The 23,697-nt window shown below is 54.8% G+C and overlaps 1 protein-coding gene and 1 long non-coding RNA gene across 11 annotated transcripts in view; one reads left to right on the forward strand and one right to left on the reverse strand.

The window, feature by feature from the left end:
• PRIMA1 (proline rich membrane anchor 1) overlaps positions 1 to 23,697 on the reverse strand; it is a 62,366-nt gene that overhangs the window by 11,372 nt on the left and 27,297 nt on the right. For all 10 annotated transcript variants that reach the window (XR_011533088.1, XM_070594390.1, XM_070594393.1 and 7 more), the window contains exon 4: positions 6,190 to 6,319. Coding sequence is in view for 9 of the 10 variants with exons in the window: in XM_070594390.1 (XP_070450491.1) it covers positions 6,190 to 6,319 (130 nt within the window). In the remaining variant the exon portion in view is untranslated. The remainder of the gene's footprint in view (positions 1 to 6,189; positions 6,320 to 23,697) is intronic.
• LOC139079430 (uncharacterized) lies at positions 2,598 to 5,843 on the forward strand. The gene is made up of 3 exons (XR_011533093.1): positions 2,598 to 2,728; positions 3,349 to 3,563; positions 5,040 to 5,843. It is a non-coding gene; the product is annotated as an uncharacterized lncRNA (long non-coding RNA).

The following is a 23,697-nucleotide window of genomic DNA, read 5'->3' on the forward strand; positions in this document are numbered from 1 at the left end:
ATGTGCAAAGCCCCAACCATACCTTCTAGCCATAAAGCCCCTTGAGACGCGTGCACAGTGCTCCTGAGTCTGGGGCGGAAGCAACCCCTCTCCCACTTCCTCTCTTTCTCTCCCCCATTACTTGGAGCTTATTTTTCCTCTTCAGAGCGCTTCTAGTCTTTTAAAGTACCTCCTTTACTAATTTGCTGGTGTGTGTGTATATTCGATCTGCTCCCCCCGATGGAGGAGGGCAGGGACTCGGTCTTGTTATCTCTACATCTCTGATGCCTAGTCTAGTCCTCGGCACACAGTAGGTGCTCAATAAATGTCTGTGGACCAACAGTGACTTACCAAGCAGCCCTGTGGCAGTCAATGGGTTTTCTAAGGCACCATCAAAGAGACTTGGGCCATCAAAAGTGCCCGTTCTACTGGCAGCAGCCCAACCACGAAAAGCTGACGCGCGCCAGAGCCCAATAATGCACGTGCTCCAGCACACTCAAGCACATGCGCACACCCGAGCTCACTCTCAGGGAGCAGCACGGTTGCTTACTGTCTGCAATTAAGGGTCTGCAGGATCGACCAAACTGTTCTGCAGCCTTTTATTGGTCTTTCAGCCAATACCCTGTGAATTAGAAGGAAGTGGCTGTCAAGTGGCTAAACGGCAAATCAATGGCAGAAGGACCCACGCCTCGGACGGCTAAAGGAGGCAAGGTGCTCCTCCTGCGCCTGGGGTGTGCGGGCGCTCAAGGGAGGGGCGTGGAAGGAGTGGGCGTCATCTTTCCTCAACGCAGGGCTCTTCCCGCGTGAAGGGTGTGGCTGTCGGAGAAGCCACACAGAGGGCGGCCTCACTCTTGAGGCTGCACAGGCCCGGGGGGCTCCCTCCTTCCAACCGGAGTCTGAGGCCTGGCCCTCCCACCCGGGCAGCGGGCACCCCGTGCCTTGGGGCTTTATCCCAATGACTGGCGCTGATCACACCTTGTTTGGGGTCCATATTCCACCCTGGACCAAGAATTCTTTTGTCACCTCCACTCACAGAGTCTTGCTCTTCCCTTCAGACACTCCTCTCCCACTGTAATACATGGTCCTCCACGGGGCGGTGTGATGAACACCCGTTCCTCTCCCCAGGGGGTGTGTGCAGAGAGGGCACGGACTGTATCTGAAGGCCCCACCACCGAGCCCCTGGCACCTGGCCCAGCGCCCGGCAAGCATTTCGGTCAGGTCTGAGCGGCGGGCTGACCAACGGCAGTGGTTCTCCTGCCAACTTGGGATGGGAAACAAAGGCTCAGAGATGCACAGAGACACGGAGGACCCTCATTTCACAGGGAAGGGAAACTGAGGCCCAGCAAGGGCAGTGGTACCCACCGGGCTTGGGTGGGACTGGAACCCGGGGATCTTGACTCCCAGTCCTGGGTTCTTTTACCAATTCCATTGTATCTTGCTGTCTGATCACAGGTGCATGCCAGGTGTAGGGGTGGGGAGGAGGCCTGAGAGGGAGCATGGGAGTACAGAACGCCCAAGCACTCCAGGGCTTTATCATCTTTTTAAATTTTTTTTTTGAGGAAGATTAGCCCTGAGCTAACTGCTGCCAATCCTCTTTTTGCTGGGGAAGACTGGCCCTGAGCTAACATCCCTGCCCATCTTCCTCTACTTTATATGTGGGACGCCTACCACAGCCCGGCTTGCCAAGCAGTGCCACGTCTGCACCCGGGATCCGAACCGGCGAACCAGGGGCCGCCGAAGTGGAATGTGTGAACTTAACCGCTGTGCCATTGGCCGGCCCCTTGGCTTTACCATCTTGAAGCTGTGGATAAAGAAGCTGTTCACAGCAAACTCAGGGCAATGAGGCCACTGAAAGGTAAACCGCATGGGCTCCTCACAGCTGGGGACCCTCTAGAGTTTGGGGTAGTTGACCAGGGACTTGGGGACCTTGCATGTGCTAGTTCCACTGTGAGCCACACCCCTTCCTGCCCCTTTGGCTTGGTTAATGCCCAGGCCCCTCCAGAAACGTCTTGGGGCCCAGGTCTGGGTGAGGCGTCCCTCCTCTGGGATCCCCCACCTCGGAGCCCCCAGAGCTCGTATCACTCAGCACAGAGCTGGGACTTTGATGTCCGAGTCACTGAGTCTGTATGGGAAGCGGGGATTAGACCCCACCTCCCGCCAAGGTCAAGGCCCAGTGAGGGCCCTTCTGCGCCTGCTCCTCAGCCTCCTCCCATCCCTGCAGAGGCCAAGCTGGCATCTCCAGATTCGCCTCCTTCCTACCCCAGCTGATTCTAGAACCACCCTCCCAGCAATCCGGCTCCGGAAGCCTGTGTTGTGGCCATTCACAAAGATCCCTCGGAAATCCTCCCCTAGGACTCCAGGCGGCGAGAGTTTTAAAAAAAGCAGGGTTTATCTCTGAATTTTCCTTTTAGTGGTTTTACAGGGACATGAAATGCTTTTGTTTCCTGAGAGAAAAGGCATGTTTCAGATGAATTATTAACCAAAGAGAATTGGCCATGAGCAAGACATCCTCCATTTACTCTGGAGAGAAATGCAGACAGACAGCTGGCTTGCACAGGCTATCTCTTACGGCCCCCAGCAGAGGTCAGCGGGCCGGGGGAGCAGTGAGCGACGTTGGTGTTCTACACTGGGGTGTAACTTCCGCTGCCTCCTTCTCCCTCCGCCAACGGGTGAGGGCTCCCTTCCCCCTCAGGCCTCCTTCCAGGCCGGTTCCGGGAGCGCTGGCCTCTGTTTCTGCCTCCACTTGCCGGTGAGCAGAGGCCCCTCTTGTCACTGAATATCCGTTCTCGTGTGCCAGGACGCCCTCTCTGGATTAGGAGGATTTTGAGGGCAGAGGGCTAGGTCTTGGACCAGAGGAGGATGCTGATCATGGCGCTCGGGCAGAAAAGGGAGTGCGCCCCGGTCTCCATTTACCACCCCCATCCACCCTGTGTCCCCGGAGGCTGACGCCTACCACTCGTTGCATCTCCCGGGCTCCCATTTCTTGGGTTTGGCCAATGGGAAGCACCCTCGGGAGACCGGAAGGCACGGAGAGAGGTTGGGGCGTTTCCTTCCTCTTCCTTCTTCTTTTGGGGCTGCTTCTCTGGCTGTTCCAACCACAGCTCCTGCTGAGCCGCCCTCCTGGGAAGCTCTCTGTGTTCCCAGGGCACTATTTCCTCCTCTAGCCGGTCGTCCCAGGGGTGCTAACCACTCCCACTGCTGGAGACCGCGAGGCCTTCACAGGCCCCATTTGCTCCCTGGGTCAGCCCCCAACTCCTGAGGGAGCCCTGACCACACCCGTGGAGAGCCCGGCTCACACCCCTCGAGGGAGCCCCGCCCACACCCCCGGCAGGGATCAACTGAGCCATCTAGGGTGATATTTCTTTCCAGGGCAGACCCGAGACGCAAGAGCTCAGAGCCTGTGGAAGGGGCAAGGGGCAGACAGGAGGCCCCTGCGCCTGCTCTGAAGGGAGGTGCGGGTGACGCCCCCGCACGGCTTCCCGGGAGACCTCCAGCCCCGCTGAAACCACGCCCGCATGCCATAGCTGGGGACACTGCGACATCCCCAGGACATCCCCAGCTGGCTGCCACAGCGCGATACTAGTGTGAGTCTGCTCTCGGGGTGTGTCCCCTGCCCTCCTGCCGTTGAAGAGGCAGCGGTTTTCTTCAGGAGAGGTTTGGGGCAGAGAGGGAGGCAAGAGTGACCCTGTGTGTATTTTGGAAGAGCCTGAGCTTATTAAAAAGATGCTGCTGCCTTTCCCTGAGAGAAAGGGGAAAGTGTGAGGGGGGTCGTTGAGGGGACTTGGCCCCGCTCTCTGCCAGCGCCCCAGGTGGACCTTGCACACTCTTCCTCAAAAACCTTCAGTAGCTCCCAGTGTCTCCTGAGTCACACGCAAGCTGCTCAGCCTGGTGAGAAAGGCCTCCTCCGCTAGGCTCATGGCTCCCTCCAGCCTCATCTCCGGTGTCCTGCAGGCTTCCTGGTGCCCTGCAGCCTTTGCTCACACAGGTGCCTTTGTCTGGAGAGCCACCCCTGCTCGGCTTCTTAGACCCCCTCCCCTTGCAGCAGGCTCTCAGCTCCAATGCTGGGTCACCCGGATCAGAGTTAACGTGACTCCTCTGGGCACCCACGACAGGCTGCCAGCCAGCCGCCCGCAGCCTCACTACCACCTGCCTTGTAACATGGTTGTTCACTCATTGCCCCCACGGCCCTGTGGTCTTACCTGTGTCTACACCCAGAGCCAGGCACACGGTAGGCACCCTAAAACACTTGGGAATGGGACTGGCCATGTCTCCTGGGAGCGTCCAAGGCCAGGCCTCCCCCTGAGTTACAGAGTCTTGGGGCCTGTCTGTCTGTCCTTCTGGCCTCAGAGGGGCACAGACACACCTCACCACACCCCCAGAGACCCTCTTCTGGGCACCCCTGAGGAAGGGCAGACAGGAATAGCGAGGTCTGTCGTCAGCCCAATACCAACCCAGAGCTGGGGTCAGGGCCGGGCTTGGGCGGCGTGTGGTTCTGACCCCACTGCTCCCGCCTCAGTTTCCTCAGCTGTGAAATGGAGCTGATTGGGAAGAGATGTGGCAAAAAGGAACTAAGAGAATGTTGGGGAGGCCACGTGCCCCGAGAGGGGCCATGGTTATTCCCTGGGTACTTATCTGTTTATCACTTTTGGAGGAAATTGCCTTGCAGTGTGGAAGGCAGAAGGGGCTGTCGGCTGGGAGCTGTGGCACCTGGACCCTGCCCTCCGGTGGCCTCTTCCGGCCAGTCACCAGGACGCTCCCAGGGCCCTTCACCCTGCGTGGCTGACTGTGCACACGCTTTAACACTTTTAACTTGATATTTCACTCTTTCTGCTTTTGAATTATTAAAGTGAAATCACATAGAACAGCCGATTAAAAGGGGAGAGTTCACTATTTTAGGCGTTCAGGACTGTTCTTAGTGTAGATCCTCTACCTTTGGGCCTTGGGGGATTTGTAAAAATGCCCTTAGAAATATATTAACAAAGCCTATGACCCTTGAGGGTTTGGCGACATTTCTGTTGGTCTTTTGAGTCTGTCTTCCCCTTCTCTCTGTCCCTGTGAAGGAGGAAGGCCACTTTTTGGAGGCGTCTAAGACTGGAAATCAGGGGATCTAGCCAGAGCTGCTGTGTTGCAGCTGCAGAGGGCGCCATTCACGCTGTGGCCTCCTCTGCCGTACTGAGGGCCCTGGACCCTGCCTAAACCTCCTCCGGCCCTGAAAATAGCCACCCTATGCTGCAGACCCCAACTCAACAAGGGGCCAGTGCCTGGTAACCTTTTTTGCGAGGCAAAGTGAGATGATAGCTACAGCAATGACAGTGAGCGTCACAGAGAGACAGTTTGCTGTTTGGATCACTCGTGACCCCACTGGACACACCTATGCATCCTTCAGAGCCAGCTGGGGCGTCACAGCCACTGAAAACCTTCTCTGAGGCATCTCAGCCTCTCTCTTCTCCCAAGAGAGCATCGCTCCCTCCGCTTCATCATTCTTCCTCTATCGGCAACTATTGAAAGAATGGAAGCTGGTACAGCACTTGGTGAGCACGTACGTGTACCGGGCCCTGCAGAGTGTACATATTGTGCCTACTATTTACGGAAGGCCTCTCACCACTCAGAACAGTAGGAGGTTGTTATTCTTTTCCCTCATGTTACAGAGATGGGGAAACCGAGGGCCAGAGAGGTAAAGTGATTTCCCCCTGGTCACACAGATTGAACTGGAGTCTGAATTTAGATCTGACTCCAAAACCCAGTTCCCACTCCAAACCAGCATGGCGCCTCTGTCCTGTGGCTCCATCACCCACCCTGGAGGGATTATTTCCATACTCCCTGGCCTCCAGCAAGCTCCCGATGGCAGGGCCTGTGACTTACAGGTAGGGTCACCTTATACTGCACCGAGCCTGGCTTATCATTGGTGCTCATCAAATGCTTGCTGAACTGAGCGCCTTAAAAATGGCAGGGCCCTAATGTCTGAAATCACCTTTAAAATCTTTCAGCAAAGACACAGATAAGAGAAAAAAACCAAGAGATGTAGCAAATATTAGCCAAATCTTGATAGCTGCTGAATCAGGGTGAAGGTAGAGAAGGGCTCATTGTACATTCTCTCTGCTTCTTACATGCTTAACAAATTTTATAGTTAAAAAAAACTTGGTGGGAGTAGACGGGGGGTCCCCAAGCTCAGCTGGGGTCCCTTAGGGCTCAGAGCCGGTGGGCACTCACCTTTTGATGGCTTTGTAGCAAATGATGGCAAGCACAGTGAGAAACACCAGGGAGGCGCAGCATACCGCAATGATGATCAGCAGCCCTGACCACCAGCTTTCCTCGGCGGGGCACGAGGTAGAGTTGGGAGCTGAAAGAGACGGGAGCAGCCTGAGTCTCCCCTGCATGGGCGGATCCCGGCTGGTGTCAGAGGTGGACCATCGTGGGTGACACCAAGGGTGGCCTCACCGCCATCCATCGCCCAGATGAAGGCTGTCTGACCTGTCCTGCCACCCCTACCCCCACCCTGGCGGCAGGTGACATCATGGCTGGCCCCCAGCCAGGCGGCGCGCTCCGAGCAGGGGTTAAGCGCCGCGCCCAGAGGCCATCCATCCTCCCTTGGCATGAGCTAACCGACAGCAGGGTCAGGTTTAATTTCCCATGAAAAATAACAGAACATCTCCTTCTCTCAGTTGAGGCATTAAATCTGCTTCCTCTGAAGGTGGGGGTGGGGAGCAAGGCTCACAGGGCACACTGGGGGCGGAAGGAGAGAAAGGGAGGCCCATCAGTGTCAGCTCTTAAGCTAATTTCTTGCGAGGGGCAAGCTCTCTCCCTTCTTGGATTTGGCCCACGGTGGGTACCTGCAGCCGTCTCAGTTTGCACAGGGTGGCCAAAATTTGGAAAGGTCTGTCATTGACAAAGCATCTGACATTGGGTGCTACAGGACCCCCTTGTTGTTAGTCCATGGGGTCCTTGGGGTGAACCTGTCCTCCCCCTTGGCACGGGCTGTGTGGGGAGGACCCAGAGCACAGGTGTAGACTCAAAACAAAGCCAGTTCATTCTTCCCTGGGAAAAGCGGAGACATCGCGCAGCCTCATCCTGGGGGCTCTGGGAAGACCCGGACACAACTGGAGAGAAGTGCCCGGAATTCCAAAAGGAAAGGCAGAGAGAGGGAGGGAGGGTGGGAAAGAGAGAGGGAAGAAGGGAGAGGAAGAGGGAGGGAAAGAGAGAGAGGTGGGGAGGGAGGGGGGGAGGGACGGACAGACAGACACTACCGGCATTGGGCGGGTCTTCAACACATGTGAATATGCGCAAAAGAATCGAAACTGTGCCCCAGACTCTGTGTCCACTTAATAGGCATCTTCAGAGGTGCAACAGTCTGTGGGGAATACATGGATGATTTCCCAAAGGCCACCATGGATGCTTCATTATCATCGTTGTTGTTGTGATAATCATCAAGGTGTAATTTACATATAGTGAAATGCACCCATCTTAAGTGTACCGTCTGATCAGCTTTGACAAATGTGTACACCAGTGTAAGCCACATCTCTACCATGACACAGACTATTTCCATCCCCCCAGAAAGTTTCCCTGCCTGCTTCCAGTCAGTCCCCACCCTGGAGGCAACCACTATTGTGCTTTCTAAAATCAAAGATTAGATTTGCTTGTTCTTGAAATTCATATAAATGGAATCATGCTGTGTATTTTTTTTTTTTTTGCTTCCTTTATTTAGCAAAGTGGTTTTGTGTGTGTGTGTGTGTGAGGAAGATTCGCCCTGAGCTAACATCCGTTGCCAACCCTCTTCTTTTTTTTTTTTGCTTGAGGAAGATTAGGTCTGAGCTAACATCTGTGCCAATTGTCCTCCACTTTGTATGTGGAATGCCTTCAGAGCATGGCTGATGAGTGGAGTACGTCCACGCCTGGGATCCGAACCTGTGAACCCTGGGCCGCCGAAGCAGAGCATGAAGAACTTTAACCACTGGGCCACCGGGCCGGCCCCGCTTAGCAAAGTGTTTTTGAGATTCATCCACATTGTTGCATACTTCAGTGGTTCCTGGCTTTTTATTTCTGAGTAATATTCCCTTCTATGACTGTACCACAATTTGTTCATCCGTTCACCTGTTGATGGACACCTAGGCTCTTTCCAGGTTTTGACTTGTGAATAAAGCTGCTATAAACATTCGCATACGTGGCATAGATATGTTTTCTTGATATAGACACGTTTTCATATTTCTCTGGGATAAACATCTAGGAGAGGGATCGCTGGCTCCTATGGTGTGTGTATAGTTAACTTTATAGGAACTGCCATGCTGTGTTTCCCAAGTGTTTGTACCTTCTACACTCCGTTTGGAACAAGGAAAGACAGAAAGAAGGGAGTGGTTACAGGTTACTGAATTGTTCTCCAATTGTGGCCTTTAGAAACCCCAACACTGAAAAGATACATAGAATTCAAAATAGGAATAAACTGTAAAATAAAGGAAAGGCAATCCAAAAGGCTTCTCATTCTCCCCATGACAAACTTCTTCGGTGCTTTTCTTGGTGAAACATCAAACACAAAATCCTTGCCCCCCGAGGTCCTCATTTTGGGGTGTCCCTGGCTTGGCTGAGCCTTGCCGGGGTGACTCGGTGCAGATCCAGGCCCAGTTATCCCCGCAGCAGCAGTCACGCTAGAGAGTCAGAAATGCAACTAGACACATGGGGCCCCAACCCCAAAGGGTTTGCCTCCTTCTCGTTTTCACTGCAAAAGAAGCAACTTCAGTTTCTGTCAATTCTGCTTCAGGTTGTAACACCTCTGGGCAAGACCCCAGGGCCATGCCTGCAGCCCATGGGCACCCTCACACCTCCCCACCAATGGCCCACAGGTTACCCACCACTCCTGTGGCTGGGGCATCCATCTCCCAGCGTGTGGTCTCAGCCAGGGCAGCACCGCTCCAGCGGGCACTCGGAAATACAGGGGGGCTGCTTTTGGTTGCCATGATGAGTGAGCCCAGCAGCTACGGACGTTAACAACGACAAAGACCTGGATATCCAACCAGGTAGAACTGTGCCTCGAAAAATGCCACCAGGGCCGCTGTTGAGAAATTCCATCAACTTAGAACAGGGGGGTTGATTCTAAAGCTTACTTGGAATTTGACCCTAAATTTCCGAGTGCCTCTTCTGGAGCTCTTTTCTTCACGCTCTCTGTTAATGAGGTGGGATTTCCTTCTTGCTTGCTTTTTCCAGACACAATTGATACTGAAGCCAGGGAGACTGGTTTGAGAGGATCCTTCTGCATCGGGTGCCCTCTGATATTCAGCCGTGTGCTAGTAGGTCACGTGTGCATTGTGATCCTAGTCCTAGACATAAATCTTGACTTTTGCCAAGAAAATAGTATGGTGTTCAAAGAATGCATCCTTATTTATCCTCGCTCTACTCCTTCTTTTTACATTAGGCAGGATCAGGGAGTGCTGGAGCTGGAGGAAGCCCAGGAGGGGGCATTTCAGAAAAGAATAAATACTGAAATTCAGGATCAAGAAGCAGCTTTCGTAGAAGCCAGGGCTGGGACTCCGATGTTTGGGCTACAGGCCAGGTCTGCCCCTGCCTGAAGTCCCTTCCCGCTGGGGCTGGCCAGGACTTGTTTCCAGATGTGGTAGGACAGCTTACCATGTGGCCAGACTGATGGTTCGTATTCGAGAAGATAGCGTCATGAAAGTGCTCATTCATTCGTTCATTCATCCACGACATTTACTGAGCACCTTCTGTGCCTGGCACCGTGCTAAGGGCTGGGAGTACAAAGATGAATTAGACGTAAATCGTGTCCTCACCAGGTCTGGTGCCAGTTGCCCATGGATCATTATAGAGCTGGCCAAGCCCTGATCACCTTGCTCAGGGAGCCAGCAGTCTTCAAGAGGAGAAAAGACATGCACAGGTCGCCAGTGTGCAAGGTGATAGTCCTGTGGCCGAGGAGAGGAGGCTAGTCGGTGCTCAGGTTCAAGGGGGAGGGCGATGCCTCTGAGCGGCTGGTGGTCAGACGGGGATGGCTGCGGGAGCTCTGTCCCCTCTGCCACTCCCCCTTGCTCCTGGCTAAGCTTCTGCAAACACGACAGAAAGGCGGGAGCTGTCATGACATCTCAGGGGTCACAACACCCTCTCTCCTGAGGCTCACTGAGGCTTTGCCTGCTGCATTCATGACACACTCCTGAGGCCTGTAGAGGGGACGAGCCTGGCAACCAGAGAGAGGCAGGTAGAACTAGCAGACTCAGTTTTGCTTTATCGAAGGAACTGTTCTCTTCGCAGTCAAGAAATGCATCGTTAACAGCTTATATTTGGGACTTCTGCTTCCAGCCAAGATGGAGTAACAGGGACCTGATTTGCACGGCCACCTCAACATCCAAAAAAACATACCAAATCTACAAAACAATGTTTTTCAAAACAGTGAACCTCAAGGCAACAAAAGGCAGTGATCCCTGAGAGCTGAGAAACAAAGGAGGCGAGTTCCACAGCTGCCCAGTTTGCAGCCTGCAGAGACTTTCCAAGGAGCCGTCAGGGAAGGGAGAAGGCAGCAGGGCCCGCCGATTGGGTAAGTTGGGGAGATGGAGCGGGGAGTCCGGGGGTGAACAGAACAGATGAGGTGTCTTCCCCAGGGAACTTCCAGAAGAGTGGAGGATGCCGACAGCACACAGCAAATCCAATGAATATATAATTATGCATCGTGGCAAGTGCTAGATGAGAAATGGGAAAGAGGTCCAGATGCCCCACATCTTGTGGAAAAGCATCTGGAAAAGAAGTCATTGGTGGAGGAGAACCTTGGATATGCCCTTCTGCACAGGTATCAAGGAGGCAGGGCAGACCAAGGCAACTCCTGTGGGCCCGCGGACCCGCCAGCCGTCCTGCGCCAGGAGGAACTGTGTGGGGTCAGGCAAGCCCCCAGCTGCTCTCAGCAACAAGGGTCTTTCCCTATATTCCTCACGGGGTTTTTGTGACTATCAAATGAGGCCACGTTCTTGGGGGTACCAGGAGTAGCTGCCATCATTTGCTGAGCACTGACTCCAACACACACGACTAGTCAAGATGATGCAGAGCTCATTTATATCCACCTTTGTAAATGGGGAGACAGGCCACACAGCCAGGGGCCTGGCAGGATTTGAACCAGTGAGCCTGAGACAGTGTTCACGTTCACATACGACCTGGGAACCAGCCACTTGCGTCTCCTCATGAAAGCCGCTGTGCACAGGAGATATTTGACTGACAGGAGGGAACAGAGCAAGGGATGAACGAGTCAGGAACAGCAAGTAGGGCAGAAACAATCTCAGTTTTGTGAGACATCTTTCAATGGTTCCTAGACGAAGGGAGTGATGGCCATGTTCTTTGTTTTAACATGACTTATCGATTGTGAGATGGAGGGTACGGATTTATCCATGGCTTGGCCTCTGGACCCTGTGTGTGGCCACCTGGAGAGGCCAGCCACCCACTAGCTCACGTGGCTCCCCATTTCTTGAGCGCAGCCCGAGTGTCAGCCCTGCTGGTGACACCATGGGCGTGCATGGGCCTCCCGGGCATCTTCAGACTTCTCTCCTAACTTTCACAGTCTTTGGTGACTCACGTCCAGGCCGCCTGACTGGTTTCCTGACTGACCCCCAGGAGCTGAACCAGCAGCGACCTTATCAACCTTAATTACGGTCAGGAGAGGAGGGGTCACCCGCAGTTGGCCGCTCACTCCCTCCTCCTCGCTGCCCAGCTCCCAGTCCATCAGGTGGGGCAGGACCGCTGAGTGCGGGCCTGTCGAGGGCCCCCTGAGCCGTAGAGACCCATCTCCTTCAGGGAGCTCATGTCCATGAATGCGCTTCTCAAATCATATTCAGCCTTGGCTGCAGACACTGCAGTCAGAAGCCAGCCTGGGCTTCAGGACACCACCTGGTCCTCCCCATTATTGCGTCTCAGGCACAGCACCGGGCACTGGGGAGCAGAGGTGAAGGGGGTCACACAGCCCCGCTCCAAGGGACAGTCTCAGGGCACCATTGGCCCTTAGGGAGTGTGGGTCCCTTGCTGTGCCACTCCCCCCTGCCCGCACGAAGGGTCTTGAGGAAGCTGTCCAGCACGTCAGGAAGAGTGTACCCACGTGGGGCTTGGGGCACACAGTGTAAGACACGACGTATTTCAGAGGCCTGAAGAGCATATACGAGCACATCTGCTCTTGTCCTGTCTCAGCCTGCACACCTCAAACACCCGTGGGTTTTATCGGGCTCACAAGGATGGCGAGGCGTCCAGGAGCTCTGCTGAAACACTTGTGCGGTGGCAGAACCTGTTTCACAGACTGCTTAGACAACAGAGGACACTGGGCTCAGAGGGGGGAGGAGCCTCCCCGAGGTCACCCCGGGAGCACAGCCCGGTCCTCATATCTCTCAGCCCTGTTGCAAAGTGCCTTGAAGGACACGGGTTCTCAGAAGTCCCTTCATGGGCTGATGGCCCTTTCTTTATCACTGCCTTGATGTCCCCAGCCCCACCTCTGTTGGGCTGCTTGACACAGACCCAAAGTCCAGGAGGAGGAGTGGTGTGGGGGCAGGGCCCGCCACCTCCTCCCTCTCATGCTCCACCCCGACACAGAGCCCATTGTCTCCCGAACACAAGGGACCGACTCAGGCTGGCTGCTGTCCATTCATGGGCACAGGGCATCCACGGGGAGGCCTGTGCCAGGGGCGTCCGCCCTCCCACGTGGGTCAGCTCGGGTGTGGGGCTACTACTCACTCATTTTCTACCTTGAAGGTCCCAGAGTGTGTGGCTGGACTATAACCACAAATACGGGATCAGACCTTGGCGCTTTATGCAAACCTCTGAAATAAGCCCCCATTTCTAGAGGAAAGAAGTCTCCTTAGAGTTGCTCCGGATGAAATCACGGAGCATCTGCACCCCAGCTTGGGAAGAGCCCTTCCACCCCTTCTCTGTTGATGGGAATCTGGCTCGAGCTTTGGGTACAGCATCCAAAGACCCCGTGTTTCATAGAACTTCTCAATTCCTCCCCCACCAGAGGTTCCCACAGCAGGAAGCCCCTGGCGGCCCAATGACGGGACGCAGAGCTCCTGGGGGGAAGGAGTGCTCCCGTTTTCCAGAAACAAGGGGCACTCCCTTCTCCACTCTGCAGGAGGGAAGCAGTCTGTGGACACTGCAGCCTAGATGTGGTCCCTGGCCTCTCGCCCGGGGCTGGCAGGGGGCTCTGAGCCAGAGAGGCAGTGCTGTGCTGGGCCTGCTCTGAGGGTCATCTGTCTCTTGCCCACCACCCACCCACAGTCTCACTGGGAGCCTCACAGTGCCTCCCAAGCCCGGCCCAGGAGCCCCCTCCCGTCCCGCTCCGGTCGGCCGTGCTGTGGTGGGCTGCGCAGAGGAGCACTCCCGGCTTTCATCCACTGTGGACAGAAACAGTCGGCCCCTGGAAGCGCGGAAGGCCTTGGCTAGCCTGAGGTGAGGGCTTCTGCCAGAAGACAGACCTTACCATGCCACCAGGAGTGTCTCGGGGCTCCAGAGGGGCTGGAACACAAAGGCTGACCAGGCTGGGCACCTGCTGGGCTTCACAGGGACAGGTACCCAGGGCCCCTACCCTCACACTGAGAGAGTGGCCCCCAACATCCGCTCGGCCCTTGACCTCCTCTCAGTAACTGCCCCATGTGTGCAGCATCCACAGGGGAGCTACTGCTCCCCACCCTGACCCCTCCCCAGGACCAGTGCCCTCCTCCCAGGCTCAGACCCCAGCCTGGGGGTCAGCATTCCCTCTGCTCCACAGCTAGGCCACCAGTGGCCAAATCTGATGGCTGCGCCCTCCGACCTCGTCTCCACCTGCCCTTTCTCTCGCCCCCGCCCTGCGTGGCTCCAAGCCTGCACTGGTTCGCGCCTGGTCCTCACTGTGGCCTGGCCCAACCTTCCAGGGGAATGTCCCCAAGGCAGGCCAGCAGCTGTCTGCATTGGCTTTGAATCAGAAGGACTTGAAGTTAAATTCCAGATTGGGACCCTGGGAAAATCATTTAATCTTTTAGACTTAATCTCAGTTTCTTCCACTGTAAATTGGGGGAAAGCAACAGAACCTCCTCCGTGAGGCTGGTGCAAGGATTAAATGAGATATGTGATCAGAGAGCTCGCGACAGACACCCCTTGGCCGCCACTGCATCCCTCCTTCTCCCCAACAGAACCCTGACTCTCTCCTTTGTCCCCACCCTCCACAGGCTTTGGGGAGGCGGGTTCAGCCCAGGAGGTGGGTTTTCGGTGGTCTTAGCCAGGCCAGGTTCTTCCAGTCCCTCTACCCTTAATTGGTTCAGCGATGGGCACGTCATGCAGTTCTGGCCAATGACACAGGAGGAAAAGTCTGCTGGGGGCTTCTGGATTGGTCTCCTTGCTGTTAGGGAGAGGCACAGAAACAGGCAGGCCCCTTTTCCTCATGGACACTGCTGTGTCCTTTACCCCCAAACAGAACAGCTTATGGGGGCTGTGGGTGCTGGGGTGCAGGGTGGGTGGATTGCAATGTGAAGTGGGGTGGCCAAGGTCAGCCTCAAGGGGTGACATTTGAACAAAGACTGGGATGTGGCAAGGGATTCATCAAGCAGGTACCTGGGGGAACAGGCAACGCAAAGGCCCTGAGGTCAGCGAGGGCCCAGCATGTCTAAGGAGAGGAAGGAGGTCAGTGTGGTCAGTATGATGCAGGCAAGGGGAGGATAGGGGAGATGAGATGGCTCAGGGCCTGGAGGCCATGAGAAGGACGTGGACTTTGACACTGAGAAATGAGGTGCCATTGGAGGGTCTGGAGAGAGGGGTGGTGAGGTCTGACTCACACGTCGGCTCAATCACTCTGTGTTTAGCATAGACGGTGTGAGTGAGTGTGTGTGTGTGTGTGGTGGGATGGGGGAGGGTGGGAAGCTGGGAGGACGCTGCCAATAGCCCAGGAGAGAGATGGCGGGTGGCTCAGGTCGGGGCAGCAGTGGAGGTGGTGAGAAGAGGTGGAGTCTGGATACATTTGGAAGGGAGAGCTCAGGATGGCTCGGAATGTGAGAGACAGAGCAGAGCTAAGGATGACTGAGGATTTGGGGCTGAGCAAGTAGAAGGATGGAGCTGCCATCAAGTGATGGGGGAGACTGGGGCAGGGCAGGCTTGCTGGGTGTGGAGGTCGCGAGTCAAGTCTGGAATTCCCATCACACACCGAGGGAGATGGTGCGCAAGCCGCCGGATCTAGACTCTGAGCTCAGAAGCAAGGGCTCGGCTGGAGGCACGAACTTGGGAGTTGTCAGCACCCAGCCCTGAGACAGGATGAGATCATCAAGTGAGCAAGCGTAGATGAGCAGGGAAGACAGGCAAGGCCTGAGCGCCGGGGCGCCGCCATGTGGAGAGGCCAAGGAGCAGAGGGGGAGGCGGCAAAGGAGGCTGGGAGGAGAGGCCAGGGAGGACGGGGGCCAAGGCGATGTGGAGTCCCGTGGCCGAGTGAGGGAAGGACGTCAAGGAGAAGCAGGTCAGCTGTGTCCACTGCCGTCCACTGACGGGCCATTGCCATGAGGCCGAGAACCGACCGCCAGATGGAGCGACACGGCAGTCCCCATGGACCACCACAGAGGTGTTTTGGGGATTGGTAGAGGAAGACTGGTTGGGGCTGGTCAAGAGAGATTGTGGGGAGAGGAAATGGAAACAGCAAGCGTGCACAGCTCATGGGTGGAGTTTTGTTGCAAAGGCGAGCGGCAACATGGAGCCACAGCAGTGGGGGGGGGGGGAGTGGTGGCAAGAGAGGGATTTTAAGACGGGAGAGGGAGTGTGTATGTGTGCGTGCATGTGTGTTACCCAGGGGATGGGGATGGGCCCTTGCACAGCTGGGGAGAGCAGTCATGTGCAGGGAAGGTGAGCGGAGAGCACGTGGGTGGGTGCTGGGGTGGAAGTCGGTGGAAGCTTCCTTCGAATTGTGTCAACTGTGTCTCAGTGAAGACGGAAGCAAGGGTGGCAGCTGAGAGTGAGGATGGGGAGGTTTGGGGGGAAGCAGAGAAGGTGTGAACTGGTGTTCTAGGAGGGCAGGCGAGTGAATCGACTGGGGCGGGGAGAAGCTTGAAGGCCCAGTGAGGTCTGAGCTTATGAACCTAAAGTTGAGTCCAGTTCAAGCCAGACCGCTTACCCCGCCACCTTCAGCCGTGGGGACCACCGTGGGGCAGGCCGGCTTTGCCCAGCGTGTGTGATGAAGTCAGTGCAGGGCGAGGGGGTGGAGGGCACACCGGGGACTGAAGACAGTGCTGGACCAGAGGAGGAAACGGTTAGGGGAAGGTACCCCATTTCACTGGGGCGGGGGGGTGGAGCTGGGGTTTGAACCCAGACATCTGGCTCCAGGGCCAACCTGGGACCACTACACAGACCAAAACCCAGCCAATCCAGGCGAAACTACAAATCGTGGAAGGAAATGCTCTGGGAAAATGAGAAAGAGTGACATGAGAGGGAACGATGCCGTGTGTGGAAAGGGGAGATTGGTGTCACCCAGGGCATCAGGGAAGCCTCTTGGAGGAGGTGACATTTAGGCTGAGCCCTACAGGGTCAGCCCTATGGGAAGGTCTTATCTGGGTTGGCCTGGCCTAGCAAGGGAAGGAACACGGGGCATGGGTGCCCCAGGTTTCTCGGCTCCCCCACTGGTGCCCTGGGACCTCCCCGCTGAAGCCCTGGTGAGGGGCTCCGGGCCCTTCTCTCTGCAACTCCCAGCCTGTTGCCGAAGCTCCACGACCTCTCACTCGTCTGATTTACTTATTTCTGCCGGGCGTCCTGGGCACGGAGCCCAGCGTGGTAGCAGTGTGGCTGCTTATCATCAAGGACACTGTTCTTAGGCTCGGCTCCTGAGGGGGGCATTTAAAAAAAACCCCAATACATTATTAATAATGGTCTCCATCATTCCCGTGCCTAATTAGGAAAGGAAAATTATGAATCGGGTTTCAATCTCTATGGCGGCCGCGGCTCTTCCCAATGCAAGCGAGAGGTCTGGGTGAGGCCGGGGCTGGAGCCGAGAACAGCAGGCTGCTGCCTGGTGCCATTAATTATGCCTCTGGTGGCGACTGCAGAACACGTCTCTCCTTGTTCTTCGCCCAAACAGGCCTCTTTGTGAGGCTCCTTAAGGCCAGGACTTGTTACTCCACGGCACTATTCTCTCTGAGCAGCTGCAGTCCACCACTCTCTGTTCCTTCTGCTCTGGGGACCCTCCCCAGATCCAGCAAGGCTTCAGTTCCCACCCAGGGCCGCAGATGCATGCTGCCCAGAAGGTCCACACTCGCCAGCTTCAGAACAGCATAGCTGTGTCAAGAAGTGACGAGGCGGTGCCACATCGGGAAAGCCCTGGGTGACCACTCGAGCCCACCCTCCTTGCCCTGCTCCTCACCATTCAAGCACTAATCCATTCACTCACTCAGTGGACATGTGCCGGGAGCCTTCTCTGCGCCATGCACCGCGCTAGGTGCTGGGGAAACGATGGTCGGCAGAACAGACAGGGACCCTGCCCTGTGATGCTTACACTCTCCTGGAGCGTGCACACGAATTCAGCCATCACCAGATAGATGCTTACTGGGATTCCTGCCTCACCGAGACACTTAACTGTGCATGGGCCTTAGGTACAAATGACAGGAAATTATAAAACAAAAAATAAGCACGCCCGGAACATGGGCAGCCAGTGTAAGTTGACTGAGAATAATGAGCTCATCTTTGTGAGAGGCTCATGACCTTGGGATGGGAAAATGCTCCCGATGGTATATGTTAAGTGCCCAGCAGAGCCCCAGCACCAAGCTGATACTCAGTAGATGTCGGATCACTTTCACCCCTTCCAGAAAGACTTAACAGATGATGGGGCCTCCTGAATGCTTCATCAGGTACAATCTGCTCTGTCTAAACAGCTGTAACCATCTCGAAGAGGAGTTCAGGATCAACTCAGACCAGTGGTTGACAAACTCCGGCCTGCAGGCCAAACCTGGCCCACCACCTGTTTTTGTAAATAAAGTTTTACTGGAACACAGACACACCTATTCACTTACATACTGTCATGGATGCTTTCTTGCTACATCAGCCAAGTTGAGTAGCTGCAACATGGACTGCACGTGTCTATTACTACCTAGCTTGCAGTGGTCTTCACCTGAGATTCTTAGACAAACTTGAGAGAGCAGTCTGCGAGCACCCTGAAACTATACCCCAAATTTGCATTACTCCACTCCCTCCATTTTATTTTTAGAAGGGCCCAAATGTCACACCAACACCCTGGTGGGAAGTCTCGAGGCATGTGGCACAGGGCATTGGTCTGTCTGGGAGTTTTAATAGTGACCACGTGGTGAGATAGCAAAACCACAGTGGACAGACAGGCCTGTCTGGATCCTGACTTGGCCACACCACACTTGCTAAGTGACCCTAGACAAAGCACTGAAATTTACAAGCTCCTCATCAGTCGACAGGATGAGGACGCTCTCTGGAAGGTTGGCGGGGAGCATCTGCGGCGGTGACGTGCCAATTATTGTCCTGGGTCCCTGCTGCAGGAGCGACCGATAAAGGCAGGTTGCCACAATAATGAGTTTGGTAGTTCTCCCAAAGATCCATCTGGGGCCCCTGAGTAGAGGCAATGGGATTTGGGCAGATTTAGGACTGACATCTCCAGGAACTGCCTGCCCTCTGTAACTGTCCGACGATGGAACAAGCTGATTCCTAAGGCAGGGACAGCCCGTCACTTTGGTGCCAGCTCCAAGACCCTGTCTGGCTCCCAGTCGGATGAAAGGCTTACCCTCGGCTGAGCGGCGGTGCAGGCAGCTCTGTTCCATTTCTCCTCTGGTGGCTTTAAGCGCACGAGAGAGCCACCGGCCCCTCCTCCCTCCCACTGGCCCCTCTGCGTACCTCTTGGAATCTTCTCGTTTGTTTGGCATTTGGACCTCAGCTGCTGCGGCCACCCTGCCAAATGGCGGCTGCAGAGGTGGGCGCTATAAGATGTGAGCTGTTTCCCACCTGCAGCTGTGGTGCTGGGACCTGCAGCTACACTGAGTCCCCGGGCGCCTGCAGCCCTTCCTTGGAAGGCTGCCCTGGGCTGCTGCAGTGGCTGAGCCCGAGGCGGAGAGCCTGGGAATCTACTCCCCCACACCCCAGAGAGTCCGCGACCAGCGACCGACAGTCCAGGCCCTGCTGCCTGGCTGAGGACAACGGGGAGCGTAACTAACCCTCCAGAGTCCCCTGCGGGTTGGGCTCTGGCCTCCTGGGCTCCCACTTGGCTTCCTCCCTGCCCCTGTCCCACCTCCTCCGCGGCCTTCCAGTCTCCCCTGGGAAGACTGACTGCCTTTAAGAATCCTTGTCTCCAGCTCTGAGGACATGTTCCACGTCAGGAACCCCAGACATGAGGTCACCACGGTGCTGAAAGATCCTGGCCTGCCCTCTAAAGCATCAAACGCGGATGAAATTACATCCCAACGAGACTCATGTGAGCTTTCTGTGTTCCGGATGATCGTCTCCCAGAACCACCCTTTGCTAGTTCTCTGGACTGAGCCTGAGTCCTGTTTATAAGGTCCTTGTTGGGTTAATTTGTCCAGGTTGGGACCACAAAAGGACAATAACACAACTGAGAAAAATCACTGCTGCTCAGTTGGTCTTTGTCAAAAAAGGAAGAAACCTGGAATGTGGAATGTCTGGCTTTGGGACAAAACCATACTATTAAGGAAGAAAAAACCCCCATACTGATGGTCCATGGCTGCACTCTGATATAGTAACCACTAGCCACATGCGACTACTCAAATTTAAATCAACTAAAATAAAATTAAATTAAAAATTCAGTTCCTCACTTGCACTGGCCACATTTTAAGTGCTCAAGAGCCACCTGTCGAGAATGGCTGCCATATTGGGCAGCGCAGATACGGATGGTTCACATCATCACAGAAAGTCTATTGGGTGGCCCTGGTCCAGGGTGATGAACGGTGAGACGTTCTGCTTCGATTTCCAGACGGGCAGCCAAGAGTAGTTTTCGTGCCCCATGGAAAGCAAAGTAAGAGAGCCACATGTATGCCGACAGTGCTATTTTCAAAGCACGTTTTTCTTAGATTCCTTTATTTTATTCTCATATCCCCTCCCCCACAAAATAGGCAAGGCAGGAATTATTACTACCATTTTATAGGTAAGGAAACTGAGGGTTCCTAAGAACTAAAGAGGCAGAGTCACAGAGCTGTTAGCAACGTGCCGGAGTCGCAGCTTCTGAGCTGCAAGTGTTCTGACGCCACCGCTGGGGCGTCCCGAGACAACGGGCACAGAGTGGGAAGACCCGACAGGTCAGCTCTCGGATGAGCCCTAAGTGTGCCGGGGCATATTCCAACACCCACGCTTGGCGTGCACACTCACTCTTTTAATATCCACACGGTTTGGAGAGTGGAACACCTGTGACCCAAAACGTGGCCACTACGCGTTTGAGATAATTTCAAAGCAGAAGGCTGCCCCGTGGCCCCACCCTCTGTGATGAGCGGCTATGCCACTGCAGTGAAATGGGGCCAGGCTCAAGGCCCACGACAGCCCCGCTCCCTATGACAACTTCTGCTACACTGGCCTGTCCTAAGGTTGGAGCTGACTCTGGGTAGAAGGTTTCGGCTTGGCAACCAGCCCCTGCCTGGGGATTTCGTTCTCTTTCTGGACAAGCAGCTCATTCTAAAGATCAAGACCGTACAACCTGGCTCCTGGCATTGCTTGGAAACCCCTGGAAGTTTTGCAAGTCACTTCACCAATCTGGACCTCAAATGCCCATCTGCCAAACTGGAGGGGTAACCTTGGCCTACAGCGGGGTTCCTCAGCCTCGGCACTATTGACATCTTGGGCTGGATCACTCTGTGCTGTGGGGCTGGGCTGCACTGCAGGATGTTTAGCAGCATCCCCGGCCTCTACCCACTAGATGCCAGTAGCGCCCGTCTCCCAACTGTGATGACCAAATGTTTCCTGGGGAAAACCAGGGGGCTGGAAGGTGTCCAGGGCTCTTCCCTGGCTCCTACTCTTGGTGCAGAGATGGATGCCTCCATCACAGGCACAGCCAACACTGCAGGCCTGACGCGGCCTCCCAGAGTGCACCACGCCAATCCTAGCCAATGGAAGGAGCTGAGCTGGATGGCCTTCCAGCTGGAACCTAAGACTCCAAGCCAAATGCCTCCACGATGACCTCTGGCTACTCAGAGGCTGCACAGCGGAACTGCCCGAGGCAGTGTCCCACAAGAGGCGAATGCATTATTTTCCAAGGCATCCATAATTCTCTCTGCCAAGGCAGGAGACAATGTGCCTCGCCACCCACAGTCCAGTTCATTCGAAATCTGAGAACAAGGAGCCCATTCACTCTCCGGAGGGGCAGGGGGCAGGCCAAGATCTCTTTCAGGAAACGGTGGCCTTTGGCCTCTCTGATTGCTGGCAAGGGTGACATGGAAACTCGGGAGCTGGCACAGGCCCTGCTCACTGCCTTGTTTTTCTCTGGTGGAAGAAGGGGACACAAACCAATGGATGTTCCTCTCTGACCCGCCAGGCAGTGCTTTGTCATCTTTCCTGGGGGGAATGCCCTACAATAGGGTTCTTCTCAAAGGCCACTTCTCAAAGACCAACCCTTGCCTAACTGGAGAGATGATACAGGACTCGCCTGATAAATGGAAGGCAAGTGGAGTGGGGCGCCTCTGCCCGGTCCAAAGTCGGAATGCAGGATGCCAAACCCCATAACGTGAACCAGGAACAAGCTTTCCCAGGGTAAAAAGACGCTAGGATTGCTATCTACACAAAGTCGTGGCCACTATCACCTATGTTCACACAAAGCACCAAACCTCTGGACCGGGCCTGCCAGGCTATTTCTGAGCAGCCTTCACTAGTATTTACTTTTGTCATCTTCTGGCACACGAGCAAAAGCCTAAGGTATTAGAAAACTTTATGGAGGAATAAGTAAATTTAAAAATATTTCAAGGAGCTTAATAAAAATATAACGACAATGACAACAGCCCCCTTTGCTAAGCAGCCGTTAAACCACTTCGCGTGCGTGCCTATCATCTGACTTAAGTCTCCTGACCCATCAGGAGTCGGGGTGTCACTGTTCCCATTTGCAGAAGTGAGAACAAGCTCAGGGAGGGGAGGTCAATGGCAGCGCGAGGATTCCAGAGCACTCTGCAGTCAAAGTCCGTCTGCTTTCTACCACATCCTATTGTAAATCAGGCAGAGAACAATGTTTCCGGATTTTCACAGCAGGGCACCTCGGTCCAGCTGGAAGAACAGACTTTAATATTGCCTGGGGACACCATGACCTCCGACCTCTGGTTTCCTTGAGGAATGTCCCTAGCCACAGTCCCAGCCTTCTCCAGCCATTTACTGACTCCTCTTAAGGGCAGAGGTCAGCACTTACTCAACAGAAGAGTTTGTGGGAAGAGGGCAAGACTTGGAAGCACACGGTTTGCCTCCTGCCCACCTTGGACCCCAGGGGTGATGGTAAGGGGAATAGAATTCTCAGCAAGGGAGCTATTCGGGAGTCATTTTTTATATCCCATGCAGGATGAATTCTCCCGCTTTAATTCCTTATTGTCACGAGCTCCCCGAACACGTTCTTGGACGTTGAGCACTTCAATGGACGTTGAGCATCTCAAGAAGCCAGCCACTGCCACCCGCTCTTTATTTTTCATGACAGGTGGTCACGCAGGTCACCATAATAGACTATTCCATCATATTCCTTTGACAGGGACATTAATGAGGTCTCAGAGGTGAAGACTGCCTCAGACAGACAGGGTGACGCTTCAGGGACCAGCCGTGTCCACTTGCATCAGAAAACTGAAGTTACAAGAAACAAACGCCATGGTAGCCAAGGCCCCCTCTACCTCAGCCCCCACACCTGGAAACGGGGTAGAGTCTCGAAAGCTCTTCTCACGCTGACATTCCCCAACTCTGGGGAATCTCCTGAACCCTAAAATAGGATCAATAATCCTGAAGCTTCTCAAGACAAATACAAGCTGGTCATTGAAAGGAAATGGAGGCCTAAGGGTTGGCCCAGGTCCCCATTTCCCCTCCCCAGAGGCAAACGCTACCGTCACAAGTTTCTCACGGATCCTTTGAGATAGCAGGTCTGTGCGCATTTGTTTATATTCCAAGTGAGAGCACCGGGGATGGACTGAATGTGTGTCCCCCCAAATTCCTATGTGGAACCTAACCTCTAAGGTGATGGTGTTAGGAGGCGGGGCCTCTGGGGGTGATCAGGTCATGGGGATGGAGCCTCATGAATGGGATTAGCGCCCTCATGAAAGAGGCCCCAGGGAGCTCTCTCGCCCCTTCAACCACGTGAGGGCACAAGGAGAAGGCGCCGTCTATGCGCCAGGAAGAAGGTCCTCACCAAACACCAAACATGCTGGAGGCTAGACCTTGAACTTCCAGCCTCGAGAACTGTGAGAATTAAATTTCTGTTGTTTATAAGCGCCCCAGTCCACGGTTTTCCGTTACAGCAGCCTGAACTGACTATGATAGCGCCCCATCCACACACGGTAGACGCTGTCATTTGTGAGATATAATATATATTTTTACTCACTATGTCCCGGCAATTGCTTTCACATCACTGTGAACAGAGCTACTTTTTTTTTTAAGAGCTGAATGCAGAGCCACTGTGTGGATGCACCATGATCCATCTAACCAGTTCAGGAGAAGCTGTTTCTCAAAGGCAGGGCCTCTCTATTTGTCACTTCCAAACCCAAAAGGTAGTAGTTTGGTGCCAAAATGAATTTGGGAGCAAAACCTGAGCTGCAGGGAGTGGGTTCTTTAGAGTCCTGATCCATC

Source organism: Equus przewalskii, chromosome 25, assembly GCF_037783145.1.
Source record: "Equus przewalskii isolate Varuska chromosome 25, EquPr2, whole genome shotgun sequence".
In the NCBI taxonomy this organism is placed as follows: Eukaryota; Metazoa; Chordata; class Mammalia; order Perissodactyla; family Equidae; genus Equus; species Equus przewalskii.